At 46.0% G+C, this 12,854-nt stretch overlaps 1 protein-coding gene across 4 annotated transcripts in view; it reads left to right on the top strand.

The window, feature by feature from the left end:
* The window catches only part of DNM3 (dynamin 3), a 166,772-nt gene extending 158,201 nt beyond the window's left edge, over positions 1-8,571 (top strand). For 2 of the 4 annotated variants that reach the window (XM_052665623.1, XM_052665622.1), the window contains 2 exons: positions 5,569-5,639; positions 8,378-8,571. In XM_052665623.1, coding sequence (XP_052521583.1) covers positions 5,569-5,639; positions 8,378-8,571 — 265 coding nt within the window. Of the gene's footprint in view, positions 1-2,969; positions 5,687-8,377 lie in introns of those variants that run through there. The other 2 variants (XM_052665620.1, XM_052665619.1) reach the window with 2 other exon arrangements.
* The last annotated feature ends 4,283 nt before the right edge of the window (positions 8,572-12,854 follow it).

The following is a 12,854-nucleotide window of genomic DNA, read 5'->3' as shown; positions in this document are numbered from 1 at the left end:
GGGGGCTTGCTGTGCTGCGGCTGCCCCAGCTGCACGGCCACAGGCAGGCTGCAGCTCCCTCTGCTGCTCTGCTTGCCGGCCTCTGCACGGCTGCCATTTGAAGAGACTGGCAGTACACATTTATTTAACCTTTGCTCGACTTCAGGCTCGGAAAGCAGCTGTGCCAAAGCCAAGCCAGCCTTCCTCAGATCTGTGCTTTTGGAGGTGCCTGCTCCATTATCCCGGGGTGGCAGTTTGGGTGCCAGGCTCTGCACTGCTCCATCGCAGCCAGCACATCCAGCTGTGATGCAGGGAGAGACAGGCATGGGGGTAGGCTTCTCCTTCAGCCTGGGGTTGATTTCTCTTTTAGAAGGAGAAAAAGAGGTCTGAATTGTGCTTCCAGAGTAAAAAATGGTCGTGTAGTGGCTTGTCACCTTGGTAGGGAAATCTAGAGACAGACAATTTCTGGGCTTGTCCGTTCCCTCACTTTCTGCCCTGAGCTCCAGCTCATGCCATCATGACTGCATGCTGGTGGCTAATGAAGGCCAGGTCTCTTCCCAAGCTGCAGCTCTGTGCTGGGCCATGCCTGAGGCAGTGGTCCTTGGCCCATCTTGTTGCATGACAGGCATGCGCCCAGGAGACTGAACGGTGCTTTTGCAGGTCTCCCCAAGCCTTGCCTCTTCCCAAAGGCTACCCAGGAAGGTGGTGGGGTCACTGTCCCTAGAGGTGTTCAAGAGCCACGGAGATGTAGCACTGAGGGACATGGGCAGTGGGCATGGTGCGGGTGGGCAGATGGTTGGACTAGGTGATCTTAGTGGTCTTTTCCATCCTCATGATTCCATGACTCTATTCTATGACATATCTGCCTCCTCTGGAGGGTGCTTCTGACTTGCAGAGGGCACATCCCGCTCCCCCAGCCATAGTGTGATCGTGGAGCCAGAAGGAAGCTCTGAGCAGCTGCACTGCCCATGGAGCAAGGCAGCACCATTATGGGATGGAGGAGAGGAATGGGGCTGAGGAGGTCTGCCTGTGCCTCACTGCATCCCTGTATTTTCCTGAGCAGTTTTGGATTGGGCTTGAAGGAAAATAAAAAATAATTGTCCAAGTGCAGCAGCAGCCCTGGGTCAAGGAGAAAAGAGGGCTCAGGCCTGATTTTGATTCAGGTTTGGTTTGGGTGATTAAATCCAGGATAACCTCCCCTTGTGCCCTCCAGTTTCTGATCCAGCTGGGCTAAACAGCAATTTGACTAAATTACATTATTTGAACTCATTGTGCTGCATTCAACCTCATATTAAAATGCATGCTTTGGCTTGTAACTTTTAAATTTGATATGAAGACAGCTGTATGCATTTTCCCTTGTTTGTAAATTGTATACACATGATATGATGTTTTCAGTAAGCGCTAAACAATGCAATGTGAGGCATTTCAACAAAGGAATAATTTAATGCAACCCAGCAGAAACACAGAGCCTTAGAAGTGGTTCTTTATGAAACTACAAATTTTGGAAATGGGTCCAGAAGACCTACACTGGAGCAACACAAGGAACAATAGTTAAGACAGTAACATTTTTCTGTAAGAAAAATACACCATGAAGAAATTATATTTTGCCTATTTTGTTTTAGCTTGCTGATTTACTTGAACGCCTTGGTTGGCATGCGTTCTGTTTGTTGCATGTTAGGGATTAAAATTCTCATTTCTTCACCAAAAGAGAATATTGTCATACAAGATGCACTTTAAGCCAAACAAGATTTTTTTTTTTGGTCAAGTGTAAATTTGTCTTGTGTATTATGTTCCAGTTCAAAGAAGATTAACACATTGTTGTATTCTTTTCATCTTCTATTTAATTTTATTTAACAGAACGAGACAAATTTTCTTTGTAATATTCTTCAGAGACAGGCAGTTCCTACTTTGACAGGTAGAGGACGGAGTAGGAGAGGGCTCTGTGGTTTGTTAGGGTCGTTGATAGAGTCTGCCAAAGCTGGATTAGAATTGAAGAGCCCTTGGCTTCCTTTGTTCAGATCACAAGCTCAGATATATGCTCTTATGATGATCTCTGTCAGATTAAGGAACAGAGAGAGCATTTGTACCTCCCATTCAAGTAACTAGGGGGCAAAAACACTGTGCTAAGAGATGGCATGGAATAAACTGGAGCAGTAGATTGCTGCTGGAGAGAGCTGAATAGCTACTGAGGGAGCAGAGTAGCAAGGAGATAGAGAACAAGGCAGCACCAGGCAGAGGTGTCTGAACCAGTGCTGGAGCTAAAGGCCAAACAGGTACGTACCTCTCAGCAAGGCTCTGCATGGCAGAGGGCTGTTTGAGCCCAGGGGAAAAGGAATATTTACAAAAACACTCCACCTAACAATCAGGAAATAACCTGATTTATTTCCATGCCATGCTGATGTGGATTGTGTACCCTAAATATAAGCAGAAATGCAAAAGGCAGTTGCGTTGTGACCAAAGATAAGCTATCTGCAACTTTAGTAGGGTCTGTGTGTCCCCTTTAACAGACTGGAGGAGAACCAGTTCTGTGCCACCACTTCTCTGTGCTGTGGTCCCAGTAAGACCAACTGTGTAAGAAGCCACAGATTTTTCTTCTGCATACAGTGGCAGAAGTCACTGCAGGCTGCTTTTGTGAAGGCATCTGACGACCCTCACATGTGCCCATAAATCCATTCTGTGGCTGGCCAGGCTGGGATGACCCCTGAGAAAATAGGAATAATGATCATCCACTGCTGATTTCCCTGGCAGAAGAGAGTGGCTGTGTTCAGAGGTTAAGCAGTCTGTGAGCTGGAGAAGAGAGCTGTCAAATACATGAGGGAACTGATCCACGGTATGCATGCTGCAAACCCTTTGCTTTCTTCCTTGTGGGTGCCAGTATACATGGAAATGGTTGTGTTTGGGTGCATGTGCAGGTTCATGTAGCAACCACGAAAGGTGCAGAGTTTGCTCTTAATGTTTGTGCTTACTGTTTCTTCTCTCTTTTTCTCCAGTCGAAGACCACCCCCCTCACCTACTCGGCCCACTGTAATTCGTCCATTAGATTCATCCCTGTTAGACTAAATGAAGTTTCTGGCATGCCACTCATTGTTAACCAAATATGTGGAAGCAAACTGCTTGATAACTGTTGCAATAACCAATGTATAGTCGCATGTATGGACGTCCATAGGCAAGTAACCAATTTTACTGATATATCTCTGTCCATTCTGCATTGTTTATGAGCTCTCAAATGTTTTGGGAAGGTCTGTGCTGTCTTGACTTTTCCTTCTGCAGTAGCTGATGTTAGCTAATGTACTGACACACGTGTTCACCCAGGCACCCGTGCTCACAATCCTATACAGTCAAAGGAAGACTTGAGTCTGTGTTTGTGCACGTGTTGATTTTAGCTGCTGCTTTTTCTCTTACCTGCCGAAATCTTGCTTTTATTTGTACCTTTCATGTTTTCTGTCACGTGGTGTTTTACAGTTGTGCCCACTTTCTATGTTAATGGCTAAACTGGGCAGAGAAAAGCGTGGTTTCTTATCAAGCTCTTCTGAAGGCCTCACGCTTTCATCTCTCTTGCAAGGAGTTTGCTGGAACGCTGCTTCTCCTATCATTTTTTCTGATCTGCAGCTAAGTTTATAAGGAATATTGCTAAACTAGAAGGATGTGTGTGAGACAGTGTGTGCTTCACTTTCCTTCCCCTCTGCTGACTGATAGCAGAGCTGGTTGGGTGGCAGGTAAGGAGCAGGCTGCAGCACCCCGGCTTGTAAGCTGTGGAGCTGGCTCACCCTGCAGCAAAGATTTGAGAAGGGCATTTTGAAGAGCCAGTGTGTGACAGAGCAGGCTGTGCCAGCTTGCTTTGTCCTCTGGTAGCGCTCACTCACATCGGTCCTCCCACTGAACTCATGTGAAGCCTTGTGTGTAAGTGAGAGCATGTGATATGTATATATATGCTGCGTGGAAGGGTCCAGAGAACTGAGAGATGTATATATGTATAAATATATGCACAGCTGTACATGGGCCCACTGTGGGAGCCAGTTCAGAGCTATGGCCTAGATCTGCATCTGGGCTTTCCAAGGGATCCCATTTGGGTTTGAGATATTTGCTCACACCAGTCGATAAAGTTCCACAACGTCCACTAAGTATTTTCCCTTTGTGTCTCTTGACATTCTACTCACTTCAGATTAGGAGTCATTGTATCCAAAAAGGTGCTGAGAAATGCTCAGCTGTGCATCCTGGCCATGCATTTTTTTTAGCAGATGTTCACTTTCAGAAGTTCTCTGCCTGTTTTACACTGTGTATTAATGTAATATAAAAAACCTTTTGTCTTAACTGCGTTCCTTAACTTTAAACACTTAAGCTCAGCAACACCCCTGTAATTTAAAACTTCTTGAGTTGACAGGATTAAAACAGAGATGAAGTTGGCCTTGTGTAGTCAGAAAATATTAATTGCTGTTATTGCAATTATGGTTACAGATCCCTAGGCAAAGCGATTGGTGGTTTCAAAGTCCCCCGCTATAATCAGTCTAATAAATTCACTTATTGAAGCTGTATGTAGGGCTCCAGTATGCTGCAGCCCCGTGGTTAGGAAGAATCCAATCAAGGAGCCACAACCAGTGGGGATTTTGCCCATTAAATATTCCCAGGCCGCTGATTGAATAACAGTTACGTTCACTACCAAAGCAAATCGTGTTTCTGCTTGTAGAAGAGAAACGAGTTCGGGAAAGCATCGTGATTTGTATGCTAGCCTGACTTTAATTTCCTGTCAACCACACACTTGTGACACACACCTGGGGAGCTGAGGTCAACATCTGAAGCACGGGGAAACTTGTCAGAGCACCGGCATCTCGGTGAGCTCAGAAGATTGCTTAAATGGCTGCTGTTTGTTTGGGGAGTAGGCTTAGATCCTCCACGCGGAGCACACAGAATCAGCTTTCAAGGATGAAAAGGTTGTAAAGTCAACCGCATTGTTCCACCTCAGCCACAGAAAGTCACCTTAATCCCAGATGTTGGTATTCGTTCAGTGCTACGGCGAGCCCATGGGCTGTGTTCATCCCACTTTATCCTAAGCACTTGGCTGAGTTGTCCAAGCTCTCCCATTTGTTCTGTGGAAAGAGAAGGGATGACTCAGACTGGTGTAATTGCTTGGAAGATGAGGGTGGCAATGCCGGTAAGTTAGGAGCCTCAATTAAATGATGTAGGTTTTGACTTAAAAAGGTGTGCTTAAATCTTCTGTACTTGAGACTCCTTAATTTACTTTGATGACCCTTTCTGTCAAGAGTAAGGAAATAGCACAGCTCAGTGCAGTGGCCCCAGTGTCAGCAGCAGTGCATTCTGCACGCAGTTTTGAGCTCATTTGAGGCTGCGCAGCCTTCCCATCCTCTACATCTCCATCACATCTAAATAGGAACCTGCTCCTGAAATACAGAGCTTTGAGACGTGTAAGCTAATAACTGGTGTTGAGCACAGATCCATGGATTGATGAATTCACCTCGAATGTATTGCATATACACTTTTTAGAATAAACTATAAAGAATCGTTCCTAGGAAACATGCTAATTGCTTCCCAAGAAATTGCCACTTGCAATTGACTACATACTCTCCTCCCTAGCTTTGACCCATTTTCCTCGTGCTGTACAGTGCCTGGAATGTGTTTGTTTGTCCTGCTGGCTCCTGATTCTGGTAAGCTGTGTCTCTCCCATCCCTTGTTCTCAGAGGAGCAAGTTGGCAGTAGCTTGCTCTGTGCCTGAAGGACAGGAGGAAGAGCTCACCAGTATATTCTCAGGGATCTGCTAGGGGGACCGGCTGGCTGGGACTGGCCCCGGCCCCTCTGCAGGTACCCTTACCCAGGGACAGCTGAGCCTGGGCTCCCATAACAGAGAAGCACGGGTTGCTCTCCATTTGTTTGATACCCTCAGGCAAAGGGAAGATTGCCAGGGAGCAGTGGAGACTCCCGTTAAGCAACAGCAGGGTTTGCAAGCTTAGTGAGCTGGATGACGAAGGCAGCAAAGCTGCAGGAAGGTGCTTATCTAGTTCTGCATGGAGGCTAAGCCTGGGCCTGTGCCCAGAGAACACATTCCACCTCACCTTCATATGGCTGACCAGCAGCTGAGGAGCTTGCTCACACTGTAAATAGCTCTTGGCCTTTAATGTCCAGGGATCTTGTGTTAGGATTAAAATGATTGTATGTTTGAAGAAAAGGCTTTTGTACATAGTTGATGTATGTTTGTTTTATTGCCGATCTCATTGCACTTTCTGAGTAAGCCTCATAAAAGTAGGTAATTATATTAAAGGAGGTACTTTAGAGGTTATAGCATTTCATGTTGAAGTATAACGTAGAAAATATTATACTCTGTATTGCAGACAGCTACACTACATGATGTGTACAGCATATTAAGATTACTGCCTAGTTCTGTCTTTCTGTCTTAAAATAGTCCAAACCTCCTGAATTCTAAGCAGACCAATTTTGCACATGTGGCACTGGGGAGGCATCGACTCCTTGGTGTGCTCATGGCACACCTCCTCCCACGGTGGCATTGAACCTCCTCCCCCAGGCTCTTGCAGAACAACTCCCTTGTGTAAATGAATGTTACTCTGCCTGTCTCTCCTCTTGCTTTGTCTGCAGGCGAGCTGATGCCGATGGCTCCTCCCGTCCAGACAGTCCTCCACTCTTGCTTGATATATGATTTGTCCCGTCTTGCTGGCCGTTTGCTTTACTTCCTGTCTCTTTACTTTTCCAGGATGGTGTAAACAATGACTTCTTTTTGTAAGAAGCAAACGCTTGATTTCTTACTGAATTTTGCTCTGTACGTTAATACCCTGCTTCATATGAACCAAAACATCTGCCTTTGGTTTCGTAGTCTGTAAATGGTATCTGGTGTTGATCTTTGAGCACAGCCAGTCGGTTCTCGAAACCATGGTCATTACTGAGCATTGCATACACCTGTTGTAAACATGTTATGCTGCATTTCTGAACCTGAAATAAACTGTAACTCTTGATGGGCTTTTATTATTACTTTCTGATGCGCATGAGCGATCTCCAATCTGGCACTCTGCACCCTGCCTCTGTTGGGACTGCGGTGAGGATTGACCAGAGAGGTGTGTGCTGCAGCTCAGATCATACACATGTCGTGGAAGGGGCAGACAGAAGAGAAGCAGCCCATGGGAAGCTTTCAGCATGCAGCCCTGCTAGGGGCTTGCAGAGCTGCAGGGGTATTTTGCTAAGTGAATGTTTGTCAGGCAGTGCATGCTGTTTGTTTCATTGCTGGGAAAAGTGTGTCTGGGGGGAGATTGAAAGCTGAGTGCAGGGCCAGAGCAACTTCTCAGGAGTTGGAGTAAAACTGTGCATGTGGACATGTCCTGCCTGGAAAGGATTTCCCCCCAGAGCGGTTGTATGTGCACATGCAGCTGCCTCAAAATGCCTTGATTACTCAGTTCCTCCTTTAGGTTAGTGTGAGCCAAGTAAGTGAAATTGGTGCTCAGAGATGATCTGCATGGCACAGTTATAACAGCATGACAGCAGGGGGCATTTCCCAACAAACCATCACCGTGCTGCTCTTCAAGTTTTGGGAAAGAGGGAACAAGAGGTGGGATGAGCAAAGCACTCACGTCCCCATTGTACTCACAGCAAATTTGGGAACCTTTTTTTTGTCATAGGCAGTCTGTGCAGCCTCCTTTGGTAAACAGCCACGTCACGTGCATGTCTCTGCCTGCGTTATGTTACATACTGCTGTGTGAGCTGCTTCCTGGCATGCTGGCCAGCAACACACAGGTGCTGTATGCTGGAAATGGGATGAGCAGCCACTCTCCTCCAACCGAGGCACTGAGGCACCCGCTGCCAGGGGTCACTCCTGCTCATTTTGGCAGCAGATTCACAGCAGTGCCATCACCCAAGCTTCTAACTTCCTGAGCAATGAGCAATCCCCCCCCCCCCCCCCCCTCCAGATACACGAGCGCATAGATCCATCTTGTTTTATCACTCCTGATTTCATCAGAATCTCACTTGTAGAAGTGAGAACAGCGTTTGAAGCATATAGCAGTGCAAATTTTAAGGCTGGCTGGGGAAAGGCTCTTTTGGAGGATATTATTTCCTCCAAGAAAATTAGAAAGCCTCTGAGCAGCAACGCACTTGCGATGCGATTGTCCAGTGTGATTGTTCAGTGTGACTGTCCCAGCTCTCTGGCGCCAGGATGTCAGATGGGAAGCGGTGAGGATGAAAGCTGAGGCTGTGCTGATAGCCAGCTGATCCTGATCTCGTTCTTGCTCTTTTCCTCACTGTGCATGTTCTGTGCCTTTTCCTCTTAACTCATTTTATTAAGATAATTTTGTATATGAGTCATTTTATTGTATCTTGAGCTTTTGTTTTAAATCTCTTCTTCCCCTCCCCACGAATTTTGGGTTATTTTTTGTCTTTTTCCTAGGCGACCTCCTCCAGCCGTTCCAGGAAGATCAGCCTAACACACACTTTGTTGTTGTTGTTACATGCAGTCTGTCTTCTCTTTGTCCAAATTTATCTTTAATTTGCACTAGTCCATTTGTAAATGAAAGATTTTATTTTCAGATGTCAATGATAAGCTTGGATATAAAGAAAATAAAAGTTCTGGCTACAAAATGAATGTGTGCTGTTTTTCAATGGAAGGGTCTATCTACTCTTTCTCAAAAGGAGCCATTAATGCTCCATGAAGCCTCAGCTCCTGGGAGACCCCCCACATCCAAGGTGTTGGAGGGAGGGATGTGCTGCTGGGATTCCGTCACTGTATCTGAATTCATTGACCACCATGACTGTTCTTGTAAATGCCTTTGACTTAGCATCAGCAGGAAGAACTTCCAACTTTCTGAACAGCAGAGATTGCAAAAGGCTCCTGTAAGATGTCTAATGCACCAGCAGCCCCTGACTCTGTGCTGAGTGAAAAACCTAAGAAGGTTGTAGCAGTCTCTCCACTGATGAATCTGCACAATTGTAAACACATTGCAGCTGCTCTGACCACTTTTTTCAAGCTAAACCTCTGAATTCTCTGCAAGCTAACCTCACTAGACCATCTGAGCTCAAGTATCTGTAAGTAGTTCCCTCTGGATTTCAAGTAAGTTTGACCCAGTGGTGTTGAGTGGAAGATAAAATCTGGAATTTAATATAATATTCAGAAGATGTTCTTGTCTTAGGTGCTAGAGAAGTATATAAAGAATAAGTCTTTAAAAAGTTTAAAATTGATGTTTTTATTGATTTATTTTTTTTCTCACATGAAAACAGTGAAGGGATATCTCACAAACAATACTGATAAATCAGAGGGAACTGCACAGACATGAACTGGAGGTACAGTGCAGCATCAGGATTCCAGCCTGTTCTTTGAAAGGTATGAACAAAACATTTTTTATAGTAGGAAGGTTACAGTGAGAGCAAGCTGCTGCAGGGCCGCTCTGGGAGCAGACGAGCAGAGGAGATTTGTATCATGTGTAGAAGGAGCCTGACAACACACAGACTGTGCTCAGATTCAAGCCAGGTCTGACACTGCTTAGTTGGGGCTGATTTACCTTGCTGCATCTCTCATCAGTGGAATTTGCTGTCATCAGATAGTAGCTGAAAAGCCCTCAGCAGAGTTCAGGAGTACAGAAAGTGGCATTTGTAGCCGGCAGGCTGTTCAAGAGGCAAGAGGTTCTGGCCTTGCTTCACCTCCCAGGTAAGAGGGAATGGGACCAGATTGAATTTCACAAGCTACTTTTTTTTTTTTTTTGTTCTTCTTTCTGGGTTGTTGAAGAATTTGTTCTGGCCTGGGGGCAACACTCACTGCTTTACCTCTATAGTATGGCAAGGTCCTGAGAGGGGAACAGGTAGAAAGTGGCTGATATTTTAATTCTAGAGCCTTATTATCTACAGCAACCCAGAAAGCGTTGCTGCTTTCCTGTCTGCCAGCCGGCATCAGTGCTGTAAGGCACAAAGTTCTCTTTTAGGGGTGTTTTATAGTGTTAAATCGTTTACAGAAATGGTTACATTCTTCAGAAGTATTTATTAAAAATACTGTTGGAGATGGGACTCTGAACTTCATGGTTTTCAAGTAGCTCTTCTTAAAGTCTGCTGGGTACAGAAGGCATTGGTGATGAGTGCAGGAGCTTTTGTGCTGGAAAACTTTGGCACATGCTTTGGTATCAGCTCACGGGGTGACTTTTTAAAGAAGCTGCTCAACCCTGTGCTGTTTTCATTCTGCACTGGCATATGCTCTGAGTGTAGCTGGTGAAGATGGAGGGTGCTGTACCCCAGCTGGTGGCATTATGCATCCTAGGTTTTCTTAAAGGATGATTTCAGACCAAAAGCCAGTTTTGGTTTCCTGCTCACTCTGCTGCTGTGGCCTCCTCACAGCATGAACCTATATGATGTGCAGAGAAAAGCCTAGTGATTAGAGTGGGAACTGAAGAGATAAAAAGATCTTACCTTCAAAGACTAAAGCTTCACTGTTTCCAGGCTTCCCAGATGCTGTGCTCCCACGAGGAGGAGGGACAGAGGCCCCTGACAGCCTGTTGTGCCTGCTGTGGGTGGCTGACGCTTGCCTTTCCCTGCTGCAGATGCTGTAGATGGAGATTGCAGACGGCACGTGTCAGCGACTCCCCCAGGAGCACAGCTTAGCCCTGGTCAGTGTACAGTTACTTGCATTTGGGCCAGATTCAAATCAAAAGAAAATGTCCTGCTGAGATACTGTATCTCAGTGGACTTGGGAATGGCAACTTTAGATAAAGGAACTGCACTTTTTTGTGGTGCAAACTAATGTTTAACTCTTTAGAGTTGCTTGTTGGTGATCCAGTCGCATGCAAACCAAGATGGACCTATTTCTTTGTTTGGCCAAACCAGAGAGCTGTACACTCAGGTAGCAAGTGCTAAAAGGGCATGTAATTATACTGATGAGTTGAACAGTAAGTTGAAATCGTTGTGTTCTGTACAACATATTCTGATCTCAGGCATAAGGACATATTTATTGCAGCCATTTATTCCAGCAGTGTTGGTAAAGTGTGCAGGGCTGAAGGAGCTGGGCAGAGCAAAGAGGCCTGTGGCAACTTAAGGAGGTAAAACTGCTTGCAGCAAGCTGTACAAGACAAATCCTGCATCCTGCCTGGAGCAAGGAAGGTATGGTGTGCTGGATCAAACAAAGCCCAGGGATCTGGCCCAAATGCAAGTAACTTTAAACTGCCAGAGATAAGCCCATTGGGTTTCAGCTGTGGTTGAGGTGACCATGGCACAGACACCACAAGCCACAGCTGGCCTCCACTTGCCCAACAGGTCTCCATCAGCTTGAGGCAGTGTCTCTTCCTCCTCCTGGACATGACCATTCCACATCAGAGCAGGGAACCTGAATGTCCCAGCATGTGGATTGCTGTGCACCAAGCAGCACTGGGACAGCAGCTCCAAACAAGCAGAGAGCTCCAGTGAAGGTAAGAGCACAGCCTCTGGATCACCCCGAGTCCTTCTCAGGATCTGAGATGAAGCCTTGTTGGGGTAGCAACAGAGAGACGCTGCTTCTCTGTTCCTCCATGTGTTTCTAGCTCCCTTATTGCCCGGAGCCATGATAATCAGTGCCCATTGCCACATGGAATCATAACTGGATAAGCGATGTTTGCACTTTCCTAACACAAAGCTGTTTAAGAGTCTGGATTTGAGAAGAGTATTTTTTTAGAAAACATTTCACTCTTGGTGAATGGGTCTAGCAGAAACTATACTTTCTTGTAGTCATAAGTCCAGGCTCAAAAAAAAAAAACTCCAAGGCTACCTTGCCCCAGTCGCATTAGCCTAACGAACCACCAGATCACTGGTGCCTCCTTGGGCCACTGACAAGGGACAGCTGCCTCCTCAGCCTCACGTGCTGTGCCTGAGATGAAACAACTCCTATACACACTCCATTTTGTCACTGTTAGCCTGGATACTGCATATTCAAAATGGAGTCAGGGCTATGCTAAATCTGAGATGCACCAGCAGTTGGTAAATGCAAAGGTTTAGGATGGCAGTTAACAACAGTTTGAGGACAGAGGTGTTTGTGCAGCAGCAATTTCAAGTAAACCTGACTGCAGAGAGCATGGCCCTACCAAGAGAGACATTAACTGCAGGAGCCAAGAAAGCTACATTTCATTTGCTTCTTTGACAAACTGTTACTTGCCTTCTGAAATTTAATCCAAGCATACCAAAGCCTTGTCCAGAGATGGATTCTGTGAATTGCCGTGGATGGCAGTGTTACAGCAGCATGAGTCTGATAGACTGGGGCATCCTGGCCAACAGCAACTGACTGACTTTCTTGGAAACCTCCTCATGAAGAAATAATCTTCTTTTAGAAGAACTGAAGACTGTCATCTTGATTGTGAGCATCTGGCTACTCTGCACTCCCTGTGAGCCTGGAGCACATACTCTAAACCTCTGCAGGTTTTCTTTAATTAAAAACAAAATTAGATGTAGTCATCTCCATGACAACAACAGCAACATTTAAAACTTGGCAAGTTGTCGTAACAAAGCACTGGAGGTGTTGGGGGCTCTGCAGTGGGCTGCTCATTTCCTAAGAAGCTCATGGAGCCAGCGCCTGCTTGCTGGGATGAGACAACAGTGCTCTGAGCTGTTAGCCTGCAAAAGCCCTTCACACTCAATGGATTCAATCAATAGGTTCAAACCTGCACTTCTGCAGCAGAAGCGCTCCTCGCCCCTGTAATCTTCCACCACCCCTGCGCGTGCATGCAAAGCTGGTGCCACATCTTACTGGAGAAATTGGGTGTTTTAAACATCTCCTTGTGCTGCCTCCAGAGTAGGAGGGTTCTGACTCTGTCTTTTACTTTGAAAGGAGCAGTGCTTCCTCTCGTCTTAGTGCTAGGGGTAAATACTGCAGGAACAAGCAGCTGTGGTCCCACAGTCTGCAGAGGTGTATTTGCTGATGG

This window comes from Tympanuchus pallidicinctus, unplaced genomic scaffold, assembly GCF_026119805.1.
Source record: "Tympanuchus pallidicinctus isolate F22 unplaced genomic scaffold, pur_lepc_1.0 scaffold7, whole genome shotgun sequence".
Taxonomy (NCBI): domain Eukaryota; kingdom Metazoa; phylum Chordata; class Aves; order Galliformes; family Phasianidae; genus Tympanuchus; species Tympanuchus pallidicinctus.
This window is presented reverse-complemented; position numbering and strand designations above follow the sequence as displayed.